Source organism: Ambystoma mexicanum, chromosome 5q, assembly GCF_040938575.1.
Source record: "Ambystoma mexicanum isolate Mex_15411 chromosome 5q, UKY_AmexF1_1, whole genome shotgun sequence".
NCBI classification, from domain to species: domain Eukaryota; kingdom Metazoa; phylum Chordata; class Amphibia; order Caudata; family Ambystomatidae; genus Ambystoma; species Ambystoma mexicanum.
The window spans coordinates 114,386,342-114,413,873 of NC_090933.1; the positions used below are offsets into that span (position 1 = coordinate 114,386,342).

The window sequence follows — 27,532 nt, forward strand, 5'->3', positions numbered from 1 at the left end:
TATGGGGGCCGTGTAGTCTCTGTCCTTGTCACACTCGGCGGCAGCGGGCGAGGAGTCAGGCCTAGACATGGCGTAGGCCGCCCACCATTTGACCCTGCGGTCCTTTAGAGTTTTGGGCTTTAGTAATTTACAGGCCGCACAGCCGTCCTCCTGGTGATCGAGGGGTAAGCAACGGTTGCACCGTTTGTGCTTATCCTTCCAGGTATATTTACCCTTGCAAAGCGGGCAAAACCTAAATGGCATCCTCTCCATAGCGGAGGGTAATAGGTGTGACTACGACCTCGAAAGAGAGGGAGAGGAAAGAGAAAGGCATTCTTAAAGAAAAGAAATACCACAAAGCCCCACTCTACCTACTGTGTATGGCCGGTGAGGCCAGGCCACGTGTTCGGCAGCGCAGAAGGATCTCCTCCGCTCGTCCTTCCGTCGAAGATCTTGCTCGTCGAAGAAACGGCTCTGCGTCGAGGGAGGGATCTACGTTATTGATATTAATAACAAACGACCAAAGGTCGAAGAAACTATTTGGCAGTGTCTCTCGAGGAGCTCCGCATAAAGGCGACCAGTAGCTGGGCGGATAAAAAACAATCAGAGGGACCTCGACGCATGAGGGATTGTGGGTACAACGCATGTCACTATAGGGATAGTGTTACAGACACGCCTTGTCGACTTCCCCTTTTCGACTACGAAAAACAAAATGCAATACTCCGCAGTGACCACTGGATGTCGGACCTATGCACAGCATGTGATTCTAAGCAGATTAGCAAACATCAGAAACAAGATTTTCGCAGACTTCGATGCTGAAGCATCTCAAATGTGTTTTGACCCCAAAGACATCAGTACCATCAGTTGTTTAAGTTTGCCACGTTTTAAAGAAGAGTGTGCACATGTGGGGACCTTAAGGGAGACCGCTAGCCAGGGGCTGGAGGTCCTCACCTTCGGAGCTTTTTTGTGCTTTCATATTCAGGCCTCCCATTTTTCAGAAGTCCTGATGGACTCAAGTTCTTTAGGTTGCATAGTCTAATACCCCTTGTGTCCTCATCTTACTTGATCTTTCTTCTGACTGACATGGTCAACCATGCCATCCTGCTCAACCGTCTCTGTGATAAACTGGGTATCACCGATCAGGCCCTGGCTTGGCTGACCTCTTTCTTCTCTGATCGACCCTCCCAGGTCCAACTTGGGTCCTTCCTCTCTATCTCTACCTGTGGTGTTCCCCATGGGTCTAACCTCTCTCCCTGGCTGTTCAACCAATACCTGGCACTTCTTGCCCACCGCATTGCCGCTCTGTGCCCCAACGTGCAGTGCTATGCGGACGACTCAGTTCATTTTCAGGCTCCCTTCTGACACCTTCTCTCATCTCCGACTGTCCGCTATCCAGGAGTGGTGTGCCACCAATGATCTCTGCCTTCACGCCAGTAAGATTCTCCTCATCGGCACACCTGCTCCCTCCTTTCCTATCGCTCTCTGGCCAGCCTCCCTTGCCCTCTTCCTTCTACCACCTTTGAGGCTAAAAACCTCGGGGTCATCATCAACTCTACACACTCCTTCTCTCCTCACATCTTGGAGGTCTCCAAGAAGTCACAGTACCAGCTGCACCTCAGAGGTATTTTTCCTCTCCTTCCCCCAGAAGCTCACTGTCTCCAGAGCTCTTGATCTCTCTAGCCTGGACTACTGCAACAGCATCTTTCTTAATCTGCCTGCTTCTACTCTCCACCCTCTGCAACTCATCCAGGAAAGGACTGCAAGACTGGTCCTTGGCCTTAAACCCAGGGATTGTATCTCTCCATGTGAAATCTCTGCACTGGCTCCCAGGATTAAGTTTAAAACTTTCTGCATTGTCCACAAGGCCTTCTGGGGCCTCAATACATTCGAAACTCTTCCTAAATATCTTCCTTCTCGAGCTCTTCGCTCATTGCTCATCCGCTTCAAACTCCCTCAGGGTTAGTTGCTTCTGATCTCTTTCTTCGGCTGGGGCCTCCCTCTTAACTGCCTTGCTGAAACTTGAGAACCATCTCCCGTTCCGGAAGCACCTCAAAAACCTCAACTTTGCTTCTGCTTTCTCTCCTCCTCTCCCCTGCTGAACTCCTGGCTGAAACTGCACTGGTCACCTGGCTACCCTCCGATCTCGGGCCCAGGTCCCCTCCCCCACCAGTTGCACACCTGTACTGCCTCCCTGGCATCCACCGCACTTGGGGACTCTGTTCTGTAACCCTACAGTCCCCTCCAAGCACTTGACACCTAATGTCTGCACTTACCCTTGCAACCAGCTGGATGCACTTTTACTTATTGCTTTTATTATTCTATTTATTTTATTGTCGATCCCTTCCTATTGCGCCTAGACTGAGGATGTCTTCTGGTATTATCTCAGTAAGAGGACAAAGGATGACAAGATCCCTTAAATGCGGCCTGCACTGAGGGTTCATCATGGAATGGGGAATACCGAGTCTCACCAAAAGACATCCTCTCCTCAATCCCCAAGGACCCCAGGTGATCATCCCCCTCACCTCTACCCCCCCCAAGGTCAGGATACAAAAGTGATGGCCTTTCTCTGGACACCTGAGAAGAGTATCCAAGGGGAGTAGGTGCGAGGAGGACTCCTGTTTCTCACAAAGGGTACTTTGCCTTCAGATAGAATAAGACAGCAGCAGCGGATTACAAGGGTGGTACATCCCCAAGAGGCTCCATTTCAGCTTACACTTGAGGTATCCGTAATGAGACATGGCTCGAATATATATAATAAACATACACATTTAATAACTATGTAAACAGAAATCTAGGCATACAATAGGCACTTTAACACACCCACAGACACAGTCCCATGTTTGGGATTGGTAGATAGGACTGGCGAAATTCATAGGGGGCTTGGTGCCACTATCCACTCTGGAGTGCCTGCAGGAGGACAATCGAGGATCCCTCAAGTTACATCTGCAGCCTACAGTGTTCGTCCAGTCTCCCTGGCCTGGTCATACCACCCCCAAAAACCGCTAGGTTTAACCCAAGCTAGTGATACCTGCATGTCCTTGAGAATTCTACTAGTTAACAGACTCTTGTACAACAATGACACTGCTCCCTAAAGAGGGCTTGCCCCCCCCCCCTCCGAGTAAACAAGACATCACAAAATATAATGGCAGCATCAAGAGACCGCTCGTCTCTTCAGCCTTGGACAATCACAAATGCAATAATGGTTTGAATTATTGAAGGCGCAAGAGACAATCACTACCGTCCCTCTTCAAGCATGGAAGAAATATGGCCATCTGCTATAAAGCAAACTGGCAACTCCAGTAACAAGGAGGGTGTGAGCATCAAAAAATGGCAGCTGGGCCTCTTGAAGGTACGATCCCTGTATCTGCTTGATCCAATCAGGAGCCAGAAGGAAAAGTAGTCTAATGTAGAGAACCAATCGCTGCGCTCAAGGTTCTGACGCACGAGCATAGTTATGAGTTTGATAGCCCTGGGAAGCAGGTCTGCAATGGCATGATGGCGCCTGGTGCTCAATCCTATGCGAGGGAACTTGAGAAATGAAGGCAGCTGTAGCTCACAGCAGTGAGAGGAAAGCAGAGAAAGTGGCAGAGCGGGCAGGAGGGGAAGTAAGGAGAAGCAGCAGAGCAAAGAGAAGAGTAAGTAGTCAAAGAATGAGGGAGGTAGATGTATGGGGAGAGAAGGCATGGGGAGGAAGAGGAAAAAAAAGTGAAAGGGAGAAGGGAGAACAAATGCCTAGAGAGCGGAGGGACAGAAGGGAGAAGGAGAAAGAAGGTAAAGTAAACAGTGAATCAGGAAGGAAAAGGAGAGCAGAGCATTTGGGCAGAAGGAGGAAGGAAAGGAAAAGGATGAGAAGTCCAGAACCCTGAAGAGTACAAGTTTGAGAGAAAAGTAGAGGGCTGAAGAAAGAATGCAAGACAGAGTAAGGGAGGGTGAGAGAAAACACGAGGGAGAACAAGTAGAAGGAAGAGGATTGAAAGCTAAGGAGGGAGTTTAAGTGTCCCATTGGGGCGGAGAATCGAGAAGGAAATCAAACAAGTTGGAGCTCAAAGAAGGGGAGAAAATAGCTATGTCAGGAAACAGGAGGGATGTCCAGTGGCACCACATGGATAGGCTGCCCAATAATCCAGCACCAAGGGAACGGTGGTAGAATCAGTCTTCAGCAATCCGGGGCCTGTGCCACACCCTGTCCTAGCCCACTGAGGTTTGGATCCACTATATCCAGGTGTGGCACTGTGGAAGGGATCATCTGTGGACTGACCACTCTGCCAAGAAAGGAAAGACATGCAGGGGATACTAGAAGTCCACAAATGATTTGACTTTCATTTGACTACCTAGGGTAGGATCCCAATGTAGACGAGGATGACAGATGGAATTTGGTTCTTAAGGCAGCCGGAGTTGCTAATCGTAGGAGTCTTAGATTGTTCCCCAATTTTTCAGTCCACTGTAAATCTTAGTATTTGTTAAAAAAGCAATTTGAACCAAAATCCCAGTCTCCACACACAGGGAGAGAGTGTGAGTGTGTGGTAGCAGAACATCTCACCAGCGTGTCCAATAGTGGCATGAAGCGTTTTACAACCTACCACTAGGTATGCTTGGTATTCTGTAAAGATAGCGCTCCTGTGACCTATTCTCACCCTGCCTTTGGTATTTTAGCTTCACTGTAATGGGAGGATGGTTGGCAGGTAACTGCCCAGTCACCAAATATAGAAACCACCGCACTCCCGTCCCCCCGCACCCTCACAATCCCAGATTCCTGGTGCTAATGCAACACCCCAAAAAGGGGGTAAGAATGCATTCACATGGGTTGGTTAGACACGTATAAAAGGTGCATTTAAACAATTTCTTGAGCAGCAATGGTGATAAATCTTCTGTCATACCTAACTCATGTGGTAGTTCATGGCAGAAAACAGCCACTGAAGTGCTTAAACCACTTGATACTCCTTCAGTAAATGCAGCTCCTGAAAGACAAAAGAGATTGACATCAGTTAACAGATTGGGACCAATAAATCCTAAAAAGTATCTGTTGGCCAATTCAAGATACCGTCACTTCTAAACATGATGAAGGGACCTCTTGTTGCTATCCCTCATTAGTAGACAGAGCAAAATAAAAAGCAGCAACTACTATTGCCAGTTCCAGAATGATTTAAGCATTCAAGAAACGCTGAAGTCTACTTTATAGAGCTGGTTTCTTTCCCTAATAAATGACATTGATCTTTGAAGTTTTTCATCTTCAAGCAGTCTGTTTTTAAGAGCTAGATTAGACTTCGCTAGGGAACCTGAAACACTGATTGCCAAAAGACAATAGACAATTCGAGAACAATGGACTGTATCTAGGGAGAGGACTAATGTAAAACAGATACATGGTGCCTCAATTAATTAAGTTCAAAGATTGAAATTGCCACGAGAAATGCTGGCCAGAAGCTAAATACAAGCCATATCTTCCCATTCTAGACCTACCCCCAAACCAACTTTGGTGATACTCAGATTTCTTCAGGTTCACTGCCTTCTATCCAATTCTAGGATAACAAGCCTCTGGATCAAGCCAGTACTCATACAGCGGTCATAAATTGGGACAGACAGTTGGTCAAGAAAAAGTAATTTAGGGACAGGACTGTATGCCTTTGTGACCCTATGAGGACAGACGGGTGGAGGGGACTCAGAACATGTAGGTTAACTTAACCCCCTCACTCAGATTTCTCCAGAGACCAACGCTGGTGTTACAGTAATTCTTGGGGCACAATAATCTGCGCTTGGTCTGGTAGCGTAAGGCCCATAAGGCCCAGGGGTTGTGGGCGCAAGGGGTCACTTTCAGAGAGGGGGATTTAGTTTTGGTCAGTAGAAGTGCTTAGGAATTAGTTCCAGACAGTTTCCAGCAGAACACCCAAATGATGAATGAGGATTTCTGTGGGGCAGACCACCTCTAAAAGGTTGAAGGATGTTGCATCCGGAAGTCACCAAGGTCAGGCGACGACAGGTAATCTTCAATGGATGAACAAATGAGCAAGCTCAGCAAAGCTTTCGTTCATACAAGGAGGCTAAAAACGCAGGAGCAGGTGTCTTTACACAAGTTGAAGAACATCCAAGATACAAGAGCGGCAATGGCTGCAGCGAGGTGCCTTGGAGAGAGCTGGTCAGTCGGCCGGTTGGTCCAAGGACACTTTTGAAGGTTCTGAAGGTTCTGAAGGCGTAGACCCTCGAGCAGGTGTCAAGCCACGTCTTCTTGAGATCAGGAGCAGGGCTTCACCAGGACAACACTGCTGGTCAGCTGCAAGGGTAGTCATAAGGTTGGCAGCTGGGTGCACTTATTCGTAGAGGGACAGCTCCAATGATCTGTCAATTAGCTGCAGAAGCCCTCGTTGCATCCAACCTTTGGGCTGGGAGCATGCACAATCCCACCAGTGGCAAGGATCTGCACCAAACAAGTAGTGGCTATCCAATCATGGATAGCCACTGGTCATATCTGCCTAGCAGCAGAAATTCATGCACCAGGGATGTGGATTGGGACCAGACAGTGCCAGCTTCCTCCACACAGGGACGGACGGACGGACGGACGGACGCGCGCACACACATTTCCCTGTGAAAGGGATCCCCAAAACAAGGCATTCCTGACCGCAGAACGCAGGAAGAAGGCCAAAGATCGACATGGCCAAATAACAACCTTGTGGCACAGCCATGTTAGGGCACTATCCACCTTTAGCAGCCATTTGCGGTAAATGCAAAAGTAAAATCTTTCTAAAACCGTCAATATTAATGCTGCCACCAGCTGTTTTAGCACATTGTAAAAGTAACCAAAAAGCCATTATATAAAAGGATGATACAAAGTATCCTAACTGCAATTCACAGCAAAGAGTTGTATGCAATTGTAACAATATCAAGAAATTCACAAAAGAAGACAGTCTCCAAGTACTGATACTCTTAGGAACTAATCCATTATGAGCAAACATACAAGGGAAGTAAAGCAGAAGGCTTTACTTGCCTCCAAAAATTCATGGCACAGTTCAAACAAGCAAAAAGAAAGGTTGTCCCATAGAAATAAGCTTGTAGGAGGAAAGCAGCAAAAACATCTTTCCTAACACCGATTCTAGGAGCCAGATGTAGAGGCTGTGTAGACAACGGTCATGTCTCAGCCGTCCCCAATATCACCTAAGATCCTAACATCGCTCCTTAAAAGTGGGCATGAGAGAAAGGTTAAACAAACTCCAAAGGAAGAAATCATAGCTCAAATTTAACAAAATAGCATGGCTCCACAGTTGAACGATTGTCCCAGTAGATATCCAATGCAATCCACCCAATTCTCTACCCATGAGTCTTTAAAATCAACTTTCTCAGACAGAACAATTTAAGCAGATGAAGATAACAAAACATGGAACTTAAACTCTGGCTTCACAAATATGAAAACTATTCGGGAGCAGGTCTTTCAGCAAGCGAGATGCACAATCTGTCCATGGCTGCCACGAGTTCTATGGGAGCCTGGCTGGTCGAGGGACGTAGGGTGGACGGAGGCAAAGTAAGAGTTCCATAACTCACTGTGGAATGAAAATGCCGCTCAAAGCGCGAATGGAGCAAAGGACTAGTCATAGTTGCTTCACATTTATCAGCCCAAGACTCGCCAAGGCCATTGCAGCACTTTGCATTTATTTTAAGTAACGGGCTGTTGTACATTTGTGTGTTCTTGGAGTTAAATTTGTTTGCTGACCATTGTTTGTGGATTCAATGTGGACCCAACTCTAATGTCTGTGCGTCCCTTGAGCAGAGATCCCATGTGCTAGAGTACAAAGCTTTCCCGATTTAGCCGTAAATCTGGTTGATAGGCCACTGCTCAATGAAGCCAACGACAACAACCAATAATCCTCAACTTTATTACTAAATAAAATAAAAAGGTACACAATCAATTACCCCCTAGTCGCTGTCTCACCTCCCTAGCTGAGACTCTATTCCACCTCTGCTTCTTCTAAGATTGGTTGACCATTGGTAGAACTACTGTAATGCCATATGTTGCCATAGGGAGGCCTAAACTGCAATTGCCTTATCTGATTGAGACAGTCAGGGACTTCCTAGCGGACCAATCTGCTTGTCCTGGCGGCCTTCCGATGGCCGCCCCGTAACCTCCGCACTCACCAGTGTGTCCCCATGGTCTGAACCACCTATCCCTCTGCCTCCCTCTACATTTTCAGTTGATCATTCCTGGTCACTCCCTTCTCACTAAGTTTCCGGGTTTTCTCCCTCTCCCGTTTCCACTCTTCTGATCCCATCCGCTTCCCACCAAATCTCACTTCTCCTGACACTACCCTGGTTTTGCCCTCATTCCTCCTCCTGCCACTCACTTCCCCTATTCCTAACCCACCTCCAATGGTCTCCAAAATCACTTCCGACCACTGTCATTTGCATCCGATTGGCAACCCTTGCTTACCCCAAACACTGTACATAATGTTAATATAAATACTCACTCCTTCAAGTTATCCTCCAGCTGCTACACCCACCTCTCTGGTCCGTTGGTTCTCCCGCTCCTTCACTGCAACCTCACCCGTACACCTCAGACTCTCAACTGAGATGGCTAGCTTTTTTGATATCTCAGTCTTTGTCAAAGTCCCTTAGCTACAATTTGATCCCTACATCAGCTACTCCCCTGGGCCAATCTCCATCTGCTCTACACACTGCAGGCCGGGACTTCCCTTGGAAGTCTTCAAAAGCACATTCTGCCCCTCTCCAGTCTCAATTTTCCTGCAGCCAACCATGTGATCAGAAGATTTGCTTGCTTTTGGATTTTCTCCTGTCCTTTGTGAGTCTCTGTTCAAACAGGGTTTAGGGATTGTTTGAGTCTCCCCTGTAGTCCCTTGACCGATCCAGTTTTCCTGCTGTTGCCCTACTGCTCCTCTGTACCGAGTCTGGGGTTGATGTCAAAGCTATTACAGATTGACCATAGACAAATCAACCTGCCATGGAGCTCTCCCTTTTCTCTTACCAATCTCACTTTCAAGGTTGTGTCCCTCTCCCAGCTACCTTTGTGCGTGCCACTTTCTCAGTTTTCACTCCATCAGCTTCTGATCGGCTTGCCTGCAAAACAGCCCTTCAACAATTGCAAGAATGATCCCAACTGCCTACCATCTCCCCACACACATTCTCACCCATCTCGATTGCAGAAACCTCACACCTCTAGTGATTTACTTCATACTATTGACAATCTCCGGAGTTCCTTCTCCGCTCTGCCAATACTGTTCTTCAGGTACACACAGTTACCAATCCAAGCTCGGTTGTTTTATACATAAAGTGATAGACATTGGTAAATTCTCCAGTCTGACCAAGAGATGGGTTAATTGCAGACATGCACATTAAAGTCTTTTATCCAAAGTTAAGCGAATCCGGAAGATCAACTCATGAACGGATAAATCATTGCCCAAATATAAGCAATTATTCCTTGGAAAACCACAATCGGGACCTCTTCCCTGGTCACAGCTGCAGTTCTTTTAATAACACTGGACTAGATTGCTCATCTCAGGTTTCAAAATATCCACTAGCTAGTGGTTAGTGATCATGGACTCTTTAAGGTATGGTGTCTGTGTACATGTGGATAATTGAGGGGGCGAGCGACTATGCCTGGCTAGTAATTTAGAATTTACCCAAGGCTTCTCGTCTGACCGTACATCACAAAGATGATGCACTATATTACACTTTGAAATCTCTCTGTGGCAAGTCATAGATTGGATAAACCAGTTGCCATTTTAAGGATAGGATCACTGAACATCAAACATTTGCAACATTTATAGATGTTACATGGAAATGAGTTCTTCTGTTAACCAACAGTGGTTTTAAGGCATTGAAAACGTTTCTGCCCATCCACAAAGATAGTATTGGATGAATGCATCTTCGACAGCAAGAGACTTATTCGTTCTACAATTCATGCTCCTGCAAACCGATAGGTCTCAATGAGACAATTGCCTGGAATGTTTGTTTTTAGTGAATTTGCAGAGTTAAACTTGTATGCTTTTCTGGCATTAGCACACATTTGAAAATAATATTAGTTTTTATGGTCAAATGCACTTTATTTTATTTTGAGTGAATTACTTGGTTTTGAGGTAAATCCAAGAGAATCTCAGTTAATCATACAAATATGAAGGCCACCAGGGGGCGCACAGGCAATGGCAGCCTGAATACGCCGCTCCCGCCGTAACTGGGCTACGCAGAGGGATTGAGCCCCCCCCCGCTCCCCCCCACGGGACATTTACGGTCCGCGGAACCCGTGAACCTCGGGTGCCCCCCGGGGTGAAAGAGCGGCATCTGGGGACCCCCGGGTGCCCGAGAACGAGCTCTGCGGCCCAAAGGGAGGAGCCCCGGAGAGCCCCAGGCAGAGTCCTGACCATCGAGGGAGGAGGGGGGGGTGCGCGCGGGCGGCCCGGACTCGCTGGTGCGCCCGACCCCCTCATCACCCCGATCACGGAGCGCGCCGGCGCCCCGGCGGAGAACCCGCCGGCGACACCCCCGCAGCACAAGAGCAAGGAACCGGCGCGGAGGGGGAAGTCCCCGTGGAAGAGCCGGATGATACGCGGGCCGCGACCCGCTTAAGGAAAAGCGGCCTGCCTGCGCTCCCGAAATAGGACCCCAGGGGACCCATGGCAGGGCATGGAGGGGCGAGTCGGCCCTGCCCCCCCCCTGCCGAGCCAAAAGGAAAAAAAAAAAAATTTTAAAAAAAAAAAATTTAAAAAAGGGGGGAAAGAAGTAAGAAAGAGGAGGGGAAAAATGTCCCCAGTTCTAAAATTGAAATAGAACATTTGGAGGAGAGTATCCTTGAGCACATCACTTCCCCAGGTGGTGGCCCCTGGGTTCTTTCCCAGGGCGAGTGCCCGCCTGGGGGCTCTCACTGGAGGAATCACGCCTGAGAGCCCTCCAACAGACCGCTATCGACATCCATAGCCGTTCCCCCCCCCCCAACCCTAAGAACTGCTGACCAAAGATAGAGGACACAAGGGGGGAGGGGGTGTGAGGCCCCCACCAGAGGTCTGGTGGGGCGTGTGCCCGCCCACGGGTGGCCCCCCACGAAGGGCCATACCAGAAGGAGAGAGCGCTCTCCCCGACCGGGCTCTGTCCCTTGCCCCTAGGGGCGCACCAGCGGAGGGGAGAAGTAGGAGGACCGAATGAGTTGGCGCCATACCCTCCAGGAGTACCGCTATCAAGACACCAGAAGGGAGAACAGCGACCCGGACCGACGGACCGGCATGTCCCAATCCGAGACCCCACCCCCGCCCGCCCTCACCATGGAAAAGGGCTTTGCCTCGGTCCTGCAGGAGATTAGGGACATGCGGGCAGACATTGCCCAGAAAATGGAAAACATGAACCGCAGAGTGGACAAAGTCGAGGATAGACTGTCACAATTAGAGTCCAACCAGTCCTCAGCAGCGACCCAGGAGCTGGACACGACCCTGAGACTATCGGCCCTGGAAAAGAGAGACGAGGAGAGGGCAAGACAAATGGACGACTTTGAAAACAGAGAGCGGAGGAACAACCTCAGAATCTTTGGGGTGCCGGAGTCGGAGGGGGAGACGGAAAGAGACCTGACCCGGGTGGTGAGGGACATCATTACCCTCTTCCCGGATGAGATGACAACCGAACCGACGTTTGATCGGATCCATAGAGCAGGGGGAAGAGCTGGGAGCCCCCGGTCAATTCTGGTCCGCTTCCACTATTACACTGAGAAAGCGAAGGTTCTAGAGGAGGCCAGGAAGTCCCGAGAGATATCCTACAACAAGGCACAGGTGTCCATTTTCCAGGACCTCTCATCATACACGCTGGCCAAGCGTAGGATGTGTCGTCCGCTGACCCAGAAGCTGAAAACGAAGGGGGTGCGCTACAGATGGGGTACCCCTTTTCCCTCATGTTCGAATACGAAGGCCAACGAGTGAACCTGATTTCAGAGGAGGATATAAGGAGAGCCATACAGGAATACGCAACAGACCCGACCCCGCGGAGGGAACCCTCCGGGTTCGCCGCGGATGAAGCCGGTGCGCGCCGGTCACGAGGAGAGAGGAGAAAAAAGACAGGCCCACGGAAATTTCAAAAATTGAACCCACCGTCTCCATCGACGGACAGGAATGACACGGAACCCGGCCAGGGTGGAGCGGGACTGTCGGACCCGGGGGAGGGAGGGTGCTGAAGCATCTCACGGCAGGCGACAACAGTCTCGGGGGAACTGTGTAAAGATCTCACCACGGGGACTCAGCATCTGTTCCGGCCCGAAGACGAGCCGAACTCCAGGACCATGGGGTCCGAACTAATGTGGATCCTCCTGGAACAGCAAGTATGAGAGTTGCATTGGGGGAGGGGGGGGGGGCTCATGGAGGTTTTCATTTGGATATTCACCCAGCAGGAGGCGGTAGGCTGGTGGTCCGGCCAGTTACCAACAATGGTAGAACTGTTTGGCTGGACGCCGGGGTGGGGGGAGTGGGTTAAGGGGTTTGTTGATGTGGTTACGTTCACAGGGGGGACCAGGGGGCAGTTGGGGATAGGTTTAAGGACCACCTGGGGGGGGGGGGGAGGGAGGGGAAGGGAAACGGGGGATCAGAGGATAACACGAAAAGAGCTGGACAAGGAAAGTGCCACGAGTCAGCTATCCTGTAGCTGGTTAATCAGACAATGGCTGATGATCTGCCTACCCTGGGCGTGGGCTCCCTTAACGTGAGGGGGCTGAACACCCCCACCAAAAGATCCCTGGTCTGTAGGGAATTCAGGAGGGCTAAACTAGATGTGTTTTTCCTTCAGGAGACGCACTGGGCGAGGGGGAAAAGAACCGAGGCTACGGGGGGGTGGGGGGGGATTGGGGAAGTCCTCAGCGCCTCCCACAAGACCAAGAAAAGGGGGGTGGCCATAGTGCTAGCGAGGGACATTGGCTTTGAAGTAGAAGCCTCACTGAAAGACCCAGAGGGTCGGTACCTGTTGATGAGGGGCTCCCCCTTAACACTTGCAGTTGTGTACAGCCCCAATGAAGGCCAGGCGCAATTTTGGGAGGGAGTGAAGAACAGATTGAAATTATTCGTGCGCGGGTTGATGGTGGTGGGGGGGACTTTAACATGGTCCTGGACCCGAAAGTTGATAGGAAACGCTTGGAATCCCAACCCACCAGGGCTGCATTTGAAATTATTTCCAAAGGGTCAACACAGAGCTGGGCCTAGTGGACACCATTCCGACCCCCAGGGCAGAACACCTCTCCTTCACATACTATTCTGCAATCCACACATCATACTCCCGAATAGACTACATCCTGGTAGACGAGTCCCTGCGCCCATACGTCTCTGGCTATGAGGTTGACCCGGTCCCTTGGTCCGACCATGACCTGGTCCGTACCACCACTATAGGGGAATGGCGAGGTGGCAGAAAAGGGCGATGAAGTGCAACAACTCCCTGCTGAAGGACGATGTCCTGGCGCAGGAAGTGCAGGACGCCATTTCAGAATACTTCGAGCTGAACGACAATGGCGAGGTGGGTGCGCATGTGTTGTGGGACGCCTTCAAGGCGACCTTACGCGGGGTTCTCATAAGAATGGGGGCTCAGAAAAAAAGGGAGAGGGAGGCCCAAGAAAAATCCCTTAGGGGAAAGATCGCACAGCTCCAGCCGGGAGGCCCCCCGGAGGCACCCTTGGCCATGGAACAGATCACTGCCCTAGAAAATTACAAACTTCAATTGAAGGTTCTCTTGTTGCACAAAACTGAGCGCAACCTCCAGCTAGTGAAACAAAAATACTATGAGAAGGGGGACAGAGCCGATAAAATTCTGGCCTGGAAGCTCAGAGAGGTCCAGAGAGGTCCAGAGAAGCAGAATGGTGAGGGCAATCAGGAACGAACGGGGCTCACTAGACCATAGCACCCCAGACATAGGAGCGGATTTTCGACGTTACTATGAACAACTATATTCGTCAGAATATGCCGGGGAAGACACTCAGATTGAGGAGTTCCTGGACTCCATCCAGATCCCGTCCCTGACGGGCGAAATGGCAGAAGGTCTAGAGGGCAGGGTCACAGAGGAGGAGGTGGAGAATGCAATCAGTGGGATGAAGGGGGGAACGTCCTCGGGGGAAGATGGGTTCTCAGTATACTTCTACAAGAGGTTCCGGTCCATTTTGGCCACACACCTGGCGAGGGAGTTCAATGCAGTACTGGAGGGGGGCGCCCTGCCGGAAACGATGAGAGCCATCATAGTGGTATTGCCCAAGGAAGGAAAAGACCCCACTGACTGCTCCTCCTACCGTCCGATCTCTCTTCTAAATATAGATGTTAAGATCCTAGCTAAGGTGATGGGTAAACGGTTGGAGGGGATAATGCCCAAGCTAGTACACGGGGATCAAGTGGGGTTCGTGAGGGGCAGGCAGGGCTCGGATAATATCAGGAAGACTATAGACCTAATCCACTATGCCCAGGAATCAGATCTAGAGGCTAGTTTGCTTTCCTTGGACTCCGAGAAGGCATTCGACAGGGTCGAGTGGAGGTACATGCAACTCCTCCTCCGTCGAATGGGCTTTGGGCCTCACGTCAGGACCTGGGTCTCTGCCCTCTATGGAGCCCCAACAGCGAGAGTACAGGTGAACGGTGAACTCTCCGATTCATTCCCCCTTACGAGGGGAACACGACAGGGGTGCCCACTCTCTCCGTTAATCTACGTCCTGACGATGGAACCTCTGGCCATAGCAGTCCGGGCCCACCCCGACATCAAAGGGATCAAAAGGGGAGAAGTAGAGTTCAAGCTCTCCCTGTTCGCTGACGATATCCTGGCGTACTTGGTGGAGCCTAGCTCCTCGCCCCCCCCCCCCTCCTGCGTCTGATGACAGCCTTCGGGCAGTTCTCAGGACTAAAAATAAATGCAGCAAAGTCAAAGCTCCTACCCATGAGGGTCCAGGACCCGTGGCTGGACCCCCGGGACAGGTGTGCGGGGATTACGGTGGGGAAGGATTCCATTAGGTACTTGGGGGTGACCCTGACTAGAGATCTCTCGAGATTGGCCCCGGTGAACTATGGGCCTATCATGGCGGGGGTCACGTCTGACTTGAGGAGATGGGGTGATATGATTCTGTCCTGGTATGGGCGCATGACAGCGATAAAGATGAACATACTGCCGAGATTACTATATTTGTTCACCGCGCTCCCAACGGAGGTCCCCGCCCAGTTGCTTCATGATCTACAAGGGAGGACCCCGAGGATAGGAAAGGCCACCCTAACATTACCCAGAGAGGAGGGCGAGTTCGGACTACTGGACTTTCTCCTTTACTACCGGGCCGCCCAGCTGCGGGTCTTGCTGGAGCACATGGAGGGGATGGGCACCTACTGGTCATACCTGGAGGACATGGACGCCCACCCTCTGAAAGTGCGCGACCTCCTGTGGCTGCCGCGTAGACTCATCCCTAGCAAACTGAAAGCCCACCCAACCCTGGGAATACTTTGGACAATCTGGAGGAAGGGACCCACAACCTCATACCTCACGACGTGGCCCTCTCCAATGTCTTCGCTCTGGGGCCACCCGCTCAAACTAGGTAGCAGGGGATTCAGGAGTGCCCAGTCCTGGTCGGATGGGGGTCTGGAATGGGCGGGACAACTGTTCAAAGAGGGCGAGTTCCTCGAATACGAGGCCCTGCGAGATGCACTGGGGCGGGAGTCCCTTTCAATCTTTGAATATCTGCGCCTGAAAGGCATCCTTTGTGACCAAACATGGGGCCAGAACCTACGGAGACAGCTGACCCCCTTTGAAAAGTTCCTGGACACGGCCACGTCAAGGAAGGGGGCGGTCTCCAAAATGTACCAAATACTGAACACTGTTAACTTGGAGGGGAGAAGAGGGTTTCGAGGGTTTTGGGACGACCTGGCAGGAGAACCACTCACGGAGGAGGCGTGGTCCAAAGTCTTTAAGATAGCATTTCACGGGAACCTATTTACATCGGACATGGAGCACAACTTCAAGATTCTACAGGGCTGGCACAGGGACCCGTTGAAACTGTCCAAGATGTTCTCAGGAGTGTCCCCCAGATGCCCAAGGGGTTGTGGCCAAGTGGGGTCGAGGGGTCATATGTGGTGGTTCTGCCCCAAGGTGCAGGGGTTCTGGGAGAAGGTACGGGGGTGGATGGCCGAGGTCACCGAGGAACTAATCCCACTCAACCCCCTAACGATGTTGCTGGGCCTCCCCCCGGAGGACACTGAACTGTATAGGTACCCAAGAATGTGGGAGACGATGTTGCGAGCGGGCAGAGTGGCCCTGGCACAAAGGTGGAAGAGCCCAGAGACCCCACCTAAAGAAGACTGGCTTAAGAAACTCAAAAACATGTTCTTAATGGACAAACTGACGGCCATGGTAAATAACGAATTGAGCACCTTTCAGGCTAACTGGTATGGGGTCTACGGGGCATGGGGATGGGACCCCCACTGACAATATGAGAACACTCTGGCAGGATGGTGGGGGGGGGGGGTCTGGAATGCTCTACTCAGGGATGAAGGAGTAGCCCAGGACCCGGGAGACAGCGGATCTCACCCAGTCAATTTGGACGCGAGAGTATAGCATATCTCTGTGGCAATGTACAATGAGCAACGACGACAGCTCCAGCGGTTCGACTTTTGATGTGACACTGATCTGGGGGGGAGGGGTGGAGTTGGTGAGGGGGGAGAGGGGGAGGGGGAACCTGGGGGTTTGATAACAATGTTAAAAGTGATACCTACAACGCTCCCAGCGTTGCCGTTTGTATTTTTCTTCTAAAAACTGCCAATAAAACCAAAGTTTCAAAAAAAAAAATCATACAAATATGGAATTTGTGTGTAGCCAAATCATGTAATTGCAAGCTACATTTGTGAAAATCCCGAAGTATTTTTGGTTAATTCATTGATCATGGTTTGACCAGTGTTACAATATATTTTTACAGCTCGGTTTAATAGGCACATGGCCGAGGCACGCCTGTGTGCTCTTGGGGGTTTATGGTCTTTCCATCGAAAAAGTTTCCCAACAAAAGTTTTTCCATCAAAACTTTAGCAACAATTCTTTTTCCAATCGAATGCATTTTTAGCAATTTATTTTTGGGGTGGGGCAATCAACCCCCCTCACTGTTTTTTACCTTTAAAACCCCACCCCAAACAAAATGAACCCTTTATCCCACACATACATACATTCGATGGAAAAAAATGCGTTGCAAAACTGTAGATGGAAAACGTTTTGTTGGAAACGTTTTCGATGGAAAGACTGGATACCTTCCTGGGGATACTGAGGAGGTTCAGGGCATGTGTCACAGAGACAATAACTCATGTGATGGTGCCTGGTAATACAAGAAGCCTCCTGCATGGTGTCAAGTCCGGTGACTAGATCCAGTGAAAATCTTTTGTGGCGGCAAAAACATGGCCTTGTGACAGCAAGATCTTGACACGTCTTGCGCCTGAACACAGACATGGATGCACAATCATGTGGTCAGCTTGAGGAAGAGTGCTTTTTTCGTACTGCTGCCTCCTTGTTTAGGGGGTATGCCACCTCAGACCAGGATGCAGGTAAAGAGATTGTCTCTGCAGGAACGGTATCCTAACATTTAACCTGTAAGGCTACAGATGTAAAGAAGGGAAAACAAAGGTGTGTCATCTGTTCTTTTTCTGTTCCTGTGATGTAACTTCTACATGCAAGAGCTTGGAACTGACCTGCCCAGCCCCGGAAGAACAATACAACAGATCAACACATTCCATGTGCGTGAGGCTTAGCACAAAGGTGTGAACATTAACACCCAAGTTGGACATTTTCAATAGGAGTGCATGACTCACAAACGCTCATTCAAGACTTTTTTTTTAATTCTCTTTATTGAATTTTCCAACAACATTAGCAATCCCCATAACTCCCCCCTCCCCCAGGTGCTGTTCCAAAGTCTCCATAGCTCCCTGTCACCACCAAGTGTCTAGTCGGGGTTATTCCAGGTCCAGAAGTCTTAGACGTTGCGGGCGCCATCCAATCCTGAAATCGTCTGAGAAAGGAAAGGACCTCACCCCACTTGCCCGCAAATTTTTGTTTTGTGTTGTTCACTGCATAGGAGGCCCATATCGCTACTATCTCCCACACTTTACGCAGCCAGTCTTGAAACGTTGGTCTGATCAAACTCTTCCATTTTTGGGCTACGATTGTCATTGCTGCCAGAGTGAGCATCACCCTTGCTCTTTCCCTGCCCCTCGAGCCCGTCGGCCCTTCTGCTGGCCTCAAGCGTAGTAGTGACCATTCTGGTGGTATGCCTCCCTCTGCCCCAAACACTTGTTCCATCGCCTGCTTGATGTCTCCCCAGAACGGAACTATTTTTGGGCATCGCCACCAAATGTGTTCTGCTGTGCCCTCCTGGGCGCATCCCCTCCAGCAAGTTCCCGATGAGTCCGGGTAGATCTTGCGTAGCCGAGCTGGGGTATAGTGCCACCCATATAATATCTTATACCAGGCCTCCCGGGTTTGTGAGGCTCTCGCTAGTTTGGGGATTTTCCTCCAAAGATTTTCCCACTCTGTCTTCTCCATTTCCCTGCCCAGAATTTTTCCCACCTTCCCATGTATGCCCATTGTGGCCTCGGGGTAGCCTCATCCAAGATCTTGTAAAGCTACGAAATAAGGCCTTTTGAGCAGTCATTGGTGATCAGGAATTTTTCAAAAGGGGTCAGTGACCTAGTGGCCGCCTCTTTATTTATGGGGTGTAGAAGCCAGTGTCGAAGTTGTGAGTATCTCAGTCGTTCGCCCTCCCCCAGTGCAAAATCCTTTTTACAATCTACAAAAGAACTGATCACCCCTCCTATAAACATGTCCCGCATCCAACGGCAACCCCCCTCCCGCCAGTTCCGGAATGCCCCTTTTTCCAACCCAGAGGTGAAGTTTTTATTATTGAAGATAGGGGTGAAAGGAGACAGGAAGGTTGTAATTTACTTCCGTTGGACCAGTCTGTCCCAATTATCTGCCACTAGTTTAGTGATCGAGCTAAGGTACATATGGCCCGGGCAGTGCTGTCTGGGTAGCCACAGAACCTCTCCCAGTTCGTGTTGCGTAACCTCTCTATCCATCTGAACCCAGTGTTTTCCTTCCCCCTCCCTCAGCCATTCCCTGATCACCCTTAGTTGGGTTGCTTCGTAGTATTGACGGAAGTTGGGAAGAGCTAGTCTTCCCCCCCCCCTTTTCTTGGGGCCATAAATTGCATCCTACTCACCGTTGCCCTTTTTCCCTCCCATATGAAGTCGTTTGTTATTACCTGGAGCTCCCTGAAGAAGCTAGCTGGGACTGCTTGAGGGATAGCTTGGAAGAGGTAAAGCAGCCTCGGCAGGGTAACCATTTTAAGTGCCTCTAGCCTCCCCAACCAGGAGATCCGCAAATTCCCCCACTTGCGGAGATCTTTCTTAATTCTTTGCAGGAGTGGGGGGTAGTTTGCTGCGTACCATCCGCTCAAAGCCGGAGTGATTCTCACCCCCAGGTACGTGATTCCCCCCGGGCGCCAGGCAAAGGGCGTCATCCCCTTTAGCTCCTCCCTTGCCAATGTTAGGTCCATCAATTCGGACTTGTGCATGTTAATGCGTAGTCCGGATGCTTCCCCAAAGTCTTCTAGCAATAACCTAGCTTGTGTGCTCGACTCTATGGGATTGGTCAGGGCGAGCAACATGTCTGCAAAGGCCGCCACCTTGTGGTGCCTGCCTCCAAACGGCATTCCCTGTATTCCTTCCGATTCCCGTATTGCCTGTAGGAGGGGCTCAAGGTAAATTGCATATAGCAGGGGTGATAGGGGACATCCCTGTTTTGTTCCTCTTTGGAGTTGGAATGGTCTAGTTAGAAACCAGTTTACCACCACCGTCGCTTGTGGGCCCTGATAGTTCGCCTTGACCATCTGTAAATAAGCGCCTCCCAACCCCATCTTTTCCATGGTTTTAAAGAGGAAGGACCACTCCACCCAGTCAAACGCTTTTTCAGCATCTAGGGATAGGAGTGTTGCCGGTGTGCAAGTCTTTTCCACCAGGTGGGCCACCCTTCTGATATTATCCGCTGTCTGCCTCCCCTTTACGAATCCCGCCTGGTCCTGATGGATCAAATCCGTGAGGAGCCCCTCGAGCCTGTTCGCCAGGATCTTAGTGTAGATCTTTGCGTCTACGTTAATGAGCGCTATTGGCCTATAGGAGGATCTTTCAAGGGGGTACTTGCCCTCCTTCAGAATCAGGGAGATCTTGGCTTCTTTCATGGACAGGGTGATTTGCCCACTGTCCAAAAAGGAGTTGAAAAGGTAGGTCAGGTGTGGGACCAGCACGCCCGCATAGGTCTTATAAAAGAAAGCAGTGTACCCATCGGGGCCAGGGGCCTTACCCACGGGCAGCTTCCGAATAACCCCCCTCACCTCCTCCTCCGTTATCTTTTGTTGTAGACCAATCTGGGCATCCCCCTCGATTTTACGTAAGTTAACCCTTTCCAGGAATTTCTCTTGAGCTTGGCCGCAGGGGTGCTGTGAAGCATATAAGGTCTCGTAAAAAACGGCCATGGCCTCTTGGATGTCTTCTATTCGGGTAACCCTTTCCCCTTTTTCTGAGTTTAGCGCCGTGATCGAGTTTCTAGAGGCCGCTCCCCGAAGGAGGCGGGCTAGCAGGGCATCCGCCTTATTCCCTCTTGCATAGAATTTCTGCCTCACAAAGAGCATGGCCCCCTCTGCTTTTTTGGTCCTAAGGATCTCCAGTTGTCCCATTGCCCTCCTATAGCCCTTCTGGTTAATCCTGCTGGGGTTCGCCGCTACCCTGCCTCTCGCTTCCACAACTTCCGCTTCCAGCCGGGACTCCAAGGCCTGTAGCTGTTTTTTGTCTCTGTGCCCTAGCTGCTATAATTTCCCCCCTCAGTGTGGCCTTAAATGCGTCCCATCTTGTATCTTCCCTCGTGTCCCCTCTCTTGTTATTGTCGAAGAACTCTCTCATCTTGCCCTCCATCTCCTCTCTTACCACAGGGTCCCTCAGCAGATGTTCCGGGTATTTCCAGCCCCACAGCTCCCTTCTCCTCTTTTCGAGTTCCAGCTGCATTGACAATATTTTATGTTCTGCTATTCCCATGGGCCCAACCTCTCTCTCTTTTACCTTACCCAAAAGGTTGGCCGAGATCCAGATGTAGTCAATTCTGGACTGGGTCCCATGGACTTCAGAAAGGAATGTGTAGCCCTCCTCATCCCCCCTCAATTCCCTGCAGACATCCCTCAGCCCTATGCTCTCCACTTTGTCCCGGAGTACCGCTGAGGCTACTGCGCCTCCCCCATGGCTTTTGGTCCCTCCTGACCGGTCTTTAATCTTGTTCCAATCTATATTCAGGTCCCCCATTATGATTATCTGGCCTCTTGCCCAGCCACCTATTTTCCCCATGAGATCACAGAGGAAGGGGTCTTGTCCTGTGTTGGGGGCGCATAAATCACCCCTATCCTGTACGATTCTTCCACAATTGTGCCTTTTACCACAATAAACCTTCCCTCTTTGTCCCTTAGGGTGTCTTCTAAGCGGAAGTTCACCGTCCCCCTGATGGCCAGCGCCACCCCCTCCCCCGATTTTGGGGGGACCAGATGCCTGAAACACCTGATCAAACCCTCTTAGCCTTAAGCGACCCTGGTCCTTGCGAAGCAGGTGTGTCTCTTGTAACCCCAGAAAGTTTGGTTTTCCCCGCTTCGTAAATTGTTCCAGCTTTTTCCTTTTCAGTGGGGTATTTAGGCCCCTAACGTTGTGCGTTACCCACTTGAATTGTAGTTCGACAATTGACCCCGCCGTTCAAGACCCTCCGACAGTTCTCCACTCCCACTCCTTTGCCCCATGCCTGTTGCCCGGGTGCGTGGGCCACTTCTAGTTCGTCCCTCGTGCAGCACCTGAGGATCTCCCCCCCCCCTGTCCCCTGATGACCTTAAAACTTGGTCCTCCCGCGTCCCCCCCCCAAACAAGGCTTCCTCGCCCTTGATGATCCCATGATGTTTGCTCTTAGCACCCTCTCCCCTCCTGGTTTACAAAAATGCCTGTGTGTCCACCACCCCCTGAACTTATTTAAGTACGCGATTAGATCTCCTCTGGTCCGGCTCACTACACCGCCGCTGGTTCCGCATCAGTTCCCTTCCCAGGGGACCTCCGCCGCACGGGCCTTCTCCTTTTCCCCTCCCCGACCAGCGACCATTCCCATGGCCTGGCTCGGGCACTGCTCTTCACCTCAGAGGGGCCGCTCGGGCCCGCCATCCTCGATTCCTCGACCAGTTCTTGGTTCAGTTCAAGTTGGAGCAGGTCCGCACCTTCCTGCATCGTGGTTATCCGCTTCTGAGAACCAGCCCAATCGAATACAAGTCGAAATGGGAAGGTCCACTTATATCTGATCCCCTTTTCTTTGAACTTCAGGGTAAGGGGGCTCCATTGTCGCCTCTTGTGCAGGGAGCAGCTGGCGAGATCCTGGTACAGCTCGATACGTTGGTCATTAAAGGATATCGGCCCTTTTTGTCTAGCGGTCTTGAGTACTGCCTCTTTTTGAGCGTATCTTGTAAATGCTGCCAACACGTCTCGTGGCCTAGACTTCGGGTTCCTATTGAGGGAACCCACTCTGTGAACCCTGTCCAGTTCGATTAGATCCGGTGAGGACTCGCCCAATAGTTCCGCGAAGATTCCTTGAATCGTTTCCTTCAGGTCCCTATCTTGCACAGTCTCCGGCAGGAGCTTCAACCTGATGTTGATCCGTCAAGACCTGTTTTCCATGTCTTCCATTCGTATTTCCAGGTTCCGCGTCGCCATGTCGAGCCTCTCGATAGCTTCGCTGTTCTCCGTGGTCTCTCTGCCTATCTCCTGCAGGTTTTTTTTAGACTATGTCTGTTCTCTCCCCCAGTTGGCCCACTTGCTGCTTGATTTCGGCCAGCGCTTGGTTAATGTCGGATCTTATTAGTTGAAATTGCTCTTGAAAGGTTTTCCCCAAAGATGCTTGGAATGAGAGCAGCTCCCCGTGCAGGTCCTGGCGTGAGATTTGGGCGGACGCTTCCAGGGCCTCGCCGTGCTCCGGCTCCGTACTTCCCCTCTGTATGGCCCTGCGTTCCTCGGTTGCATCCTTGCTTGCCCAGAGGGCCATGATGGGGCCTGAGGCGTCCGGATGCGACTGGCAGCCCTTATTGGCCTTGCCCTTGTTTTTAGCCACCATATTTGTAGCTCGGAGGTCGGGGGATCCTCCCCAGTCCTGCCTTCCCAGGGAGTATCCCCGCCCGGTTCTGAGTTCCTTGCCTCGCTGTTCCCGACCAGGCCCGAGTCCCCGGCCTTGCCGTGCTTGACGCTGCCTGCCGGGGTTACGTGTAGTAGGGCAGTGCCTCCGTGAGGCCGCGCGGGACACCGCCGCACCAGTCCTGCAGCCTGGCGCAAATGTCGCCCGGGCCCCGCTCCCTTCGCCGCTCACCGCACTGCTTCGGTAGTGTCCTCTCGCCGCCCGGGGCTGTGCTCCACTTCGCAGGTCCGGAGTTCACCACCGCTCCAGAAGGCTTGCGCGGGCCCCCCGATCCGAGGCTCCTCCGCTGCTGGGCCGATATCAGGTCCACCGGTGCGTCCCGGGGGTGCCTCCTTTCCCGGGGTCTCCTCCTCCTCCCCGGCTCAGGCGGCTATGTCGCCCTCCCGGCGTGAGGACGGGACAGGGCTGCGATCTCGCCTCGCCTGGAGCGCCCCCTCTCCCGCTCCGCCCAGTAGGCCTGAAGCGTCTCCCTTCGCCCGCGGCCCTCTGGCGTGCACTGCAGTATTTTCCCCTGCTCCTGCTGGGCGAAATGGCAGCTACGAGTGGTCGGGGTGCGGGAGGGCGCCGGCCGCTGTTATCCTGAATTCCTCGGCTCACAAGGGATGGTGGAACCGCTTAAATGAGTTGGAGGCTCTGGAGCGCCGTCGACACACGTCTACCTGGTGTCGGCGGCCATCTTGGAATCTCCATTCAAGACATTTTTAAAAGGACATTTCTTAAATCACTAAAGGGTCTGCTAGATTTCACAATTTTTTTTTCCTCCAAAATAAACATTTTATTCAAGTATTAATCAGTGACAACAAGAAAAAGAAATTAAACAATAGACATCGGAGTTAGTGCATGATTGTGGTGTAATAGTTCATTGCAGTGGAAGGAATAGATAATAGGAGAGGGAATTTAGTATGCAACTCATTCATAGCAGTGTTTGGGCGGGAAAATGGCGAGCGGGGGAAAATCTTTATACTGGACTAGTCCGCATCCATGCGAAGTTCAGTTCAGCCAGCGGACGCTAGGCGGCTTTAGTGTAAGGGCCGGGTAACGGTCTGCGTAGTCCATGAATGGGGCCCAAGTGTTCTGGAAGGGATTGAGGTTGCCCAGGCGAATTGCAATGATTTTTTCCGCAGTGACAATGTCCCAACACTTGGCCCACCATAGCGGGATAGAGGGGCCCTCGTGGTGCTTCCAGAGACGAGCGAGGGCAATTTTGGCCGCCAATAATAGATGAGTGCAAAGGCGAGCAGCGTTTCCCGACATCGGCACATCCACCTTCCCCCGGGTCACCCAGCAAAATTATTCTGGGGTCCCACGGGATGTTCAGGCCTGTTATTGCTCGGACATGCGTCAGGACCCCCTTCCAATAGTGCGCCACCTTAGGGCAGTCCCATAGGAGGTGGAAAAGCGAGCCCTCTTGCGTGCACCCCCTCCAACAGTTCGGTGAGGGCCTTGCGCCCGCTTTATGCAGTTGGGTTGATGTAATATAGTACCCGAAGCATACATTATATCCCCCTTCCCTATTGGTAACACATTGGGTACTTTTATGGAGTCTTGACCAAATTGTGTCCCAGACATCAGGCTCCAGTGAGCGGCCCAAGTCCCTCTCCCAATCCAGCATGTACCTTTCCTTTGCTTCAGGTTTAGCTTTTTCTAGGAGTTTGTAGAGGGTGGAGATCTTACCTCTTGGAGGGGATGCGGTCAGTGATAGTTTGAGGGGAGTTAGGTCCCTGGAGCCACGTTCTCTGACGGAGCGTTGTGAGATCCAGTGCCGGATCTGAGTATACCGGAATCGTTCCTCCTCGGTGATATTGAACTTCGCCTTGCAGTCCTCAAAGATAAGCTGCTTCCTTTAGGAAGTCTGAAATTTTGTGGAGGCCGCCCTCCGGCCACTTGGCAAAGCTACGGATGCAAAGGCCAGGGGACAAGCCCCGGTTACTCCAGATAGGGGTTAGTGGGCCCAGTGAGGTTTTGATTCCCCATTTTTTGTTTGCAGCTTTCCAACTGTCTACTGTGTTACAAGTTGCTGGAAGCGGAGACATTGCTGGTGGGGTTTTCTGAGATTGGATGTGAGGCAGGTCAGAAAGGGGGGGGGGCGATTTACACCATGCTTCCTCCAATTGCAGCCAGGCTGGGCGATCTACTGAGCGGGTCCAAGTGTAAGCGTGCGCGTCGATATCTAGAGATGTCAGGGACCACCAGACCACCAACTTGTCGGCTGCGGATCATAATTTTCCTGGCAATGCGAGGTCTCCCCCCCCACATACATTTCATGATATCCCGTTGTAGAGAGGCAAGATCCGCTTCGGAATGCGAATTGGGAGCGTGTGGCAATGGTATAGCACTCTGGGGAGTAAATTCCTTTTTACCGCGGCGGCCCGGCCCAGCCATGAGATTTCTTGTTTGTCCCACCGTTTCAGATCTACGCGTAGTGATTTAAATAGCTGAGGGAAGTTGTGTTTGTAGATTAGTAGGCTGGATTTGGGGATCTGGACGCCCAGGTATTCCAGTGAGGTGTTAGCCCATGGGATTGGAAACTCTGGACATAAGGTGTTTCCCTTGCGCCTTGGGAGGTTGATCGGAAGGACAGAGGACTTGTGATAGTTCACCCTGAACCCAGAGCATGCTCCAAACGCTTCTAGTTCGAGTAGGGGCTGCAGCGAGCTGGCTGGGTCAGTGATGGTGAAAAGTACATTGGTATAGAGCGCAACCTTGTGTTCAGTCCTGCCCACCACCATGACCCACTTGATGTTAGGATTGAGACGGATTCTTGCTGCGAATGGCTCCATCGAGAGGGTGAACACCAAGGGAAATAGCGGGCACCCCTGGCGAGTCCCCCTGGACATAGGGATGCTCGTCGATTTCCTCCCATTGACTCGGAGTTGCGTTGATGGGTGTACATAACATGCCATTAACCAGGTTATAAAGTTGTGACCTAGGCCCATATGGGAGAGGGTGTACCGGATGAAGTCCCAGTTCACTAGATCAAACGCTTCATGTGCTTTGAGAGAGATTACCAAGTGCCTAGCTTTCATCCTGTTCGCGGACTCGATGATATGGAGTGTACGCCCGATATAGTGTGTCCCTCTGCCCGGGATAAAGCCTGTCTGGTCTTTGTGAATTAGCTCGGGAAGAATCCTAGCCAGTCTGGCCCCTAGAACCTTTGAGTAGATTTTCCCATCAGTATTCATTAGGGCGATTGGCCTATAAGAGGCCGCTTGCTCAGGGTCCTTTCCCGGCTTCTGCAGTAAGATGGTAGTTGATTCGGCCATAGTGTGCGTTACCTTTTTGCTAGATAGAAAGGAGTTGAATAGCAATACTAGTTGCGGGGTCAGAATGTGAGCGAATGATTTATAAAACTTGGGCGTTAGCCCATCAGGGCCTGGGGCGGTGTTCTTAAGCGATTTAATGGCATCTAGAATTTCCTCTGCGGAGATCGGGGCTTCCAGGGAGCTTGGGGGGGGGGGGGGGGGGGGAAGAGACTGTGGGGGTATGAAAAGATTCAAAATAACGCTGTTGTTGGACTCTAATCTCTTGAGATGTGGGTGGACCTTGCATGACCGCTTTATGGTGGACCAGCAGGATTTCAATTATGTCTGAGGTGGCAAATTTACTTATCCCATCAGACCCCTTAAGACTTGTGATGTTGTTTCTAGTGTGAGTTTTTCGTAATTTGTACGCTAGCAGCCGGTTCGCCTTATTGCTTTTGTGATAATAAAATTGTTTCGTGTATGCCAGCGCCTTCGCAGTGCGGTCGGCCAAGTGCATCTCCAGAGCCCTCCTCGCCTTTAGTTCCCTGTCCGCCTTTCTAGAATATTGGGTTTTTAGATCTTTTTTCTAGGGAAGAAAGTTTGGACTCTAGAGATTGTGTGAGGAGTTTGGAGACTCGAAATTGTTCAGAGGCAGCGCTAATAAATACCCCTCTTATAACGGGTTTCATGGTCTCCCATAACAGCTCAATTGGGGTTTCGGGGTTCAGGTTTTCTTTAAAGTAGTTGACCAATGAGTCTTCTGCCTCGCCCCTGATCATCTGGTCCAATAACAAGGAATCGTTGAGCTTCCAGAATCTAGGAGGGGGGTCTGGGCCTCCCGAGATAGAGAGGTCTGCCGAGACTGGTGCATGGTCAGACACTGTCCTTGTATGGATTTCGATGTTGCTAAAGCAAGGGAATAAGGTACTGGAGGCCAGTAACACATCGATTCGGGAATAACCTCCGTGTGCGTTTGAAAAGAACGTGTAGTCATGTGTGTCAGGATTGGCTACCCTCCTTAAGTCAACCGTGCCCGATTCCCTGAGAAGTCTAGCAAATGTAAGGGCTCAGGAGAAGTCGGGGTTGGATGGGGGTAGGGACTTGTCCTT

At 51.1% G+C, this 27,532-nt stretch overlaps 1 protein-coding gene and 1 long non-coding RNA gene across 3 annotated transcripts in view; one reads left to right on the forward strand and one right to left on the reverse strand.

The window, feature by feature from the left end:
- Positions 1–27,532, forward strand: part of LOC138497279 (uncharacterized) — a 291,765-nt gene that overhangs the window by 96,049 nt on the left and 168,184 nt on the right. The gene's annotated exons all lie outside the window — the stretch shown is intronic.
- Positions 1–27,532, reverse strand: part of SLC39A6 (solute carrier family 39 member 6) — a 254,817-nt gene that overhangs the window by 74,172 nt on the left and 153,113 nt on the right. For both annotated transcript variants that reach the window (XM_069620630.1, XM_069620631.1), the window contains one exon: positions 4,857–4,937. In XM_069620630.1, coding sequence (XP_069476731.1) covers positions 4,857–4,937 — 81 coding nt within the window. The remainder of the gene's footprint in view (positions 1–4,856; positions 4,938–27,532) is intronic.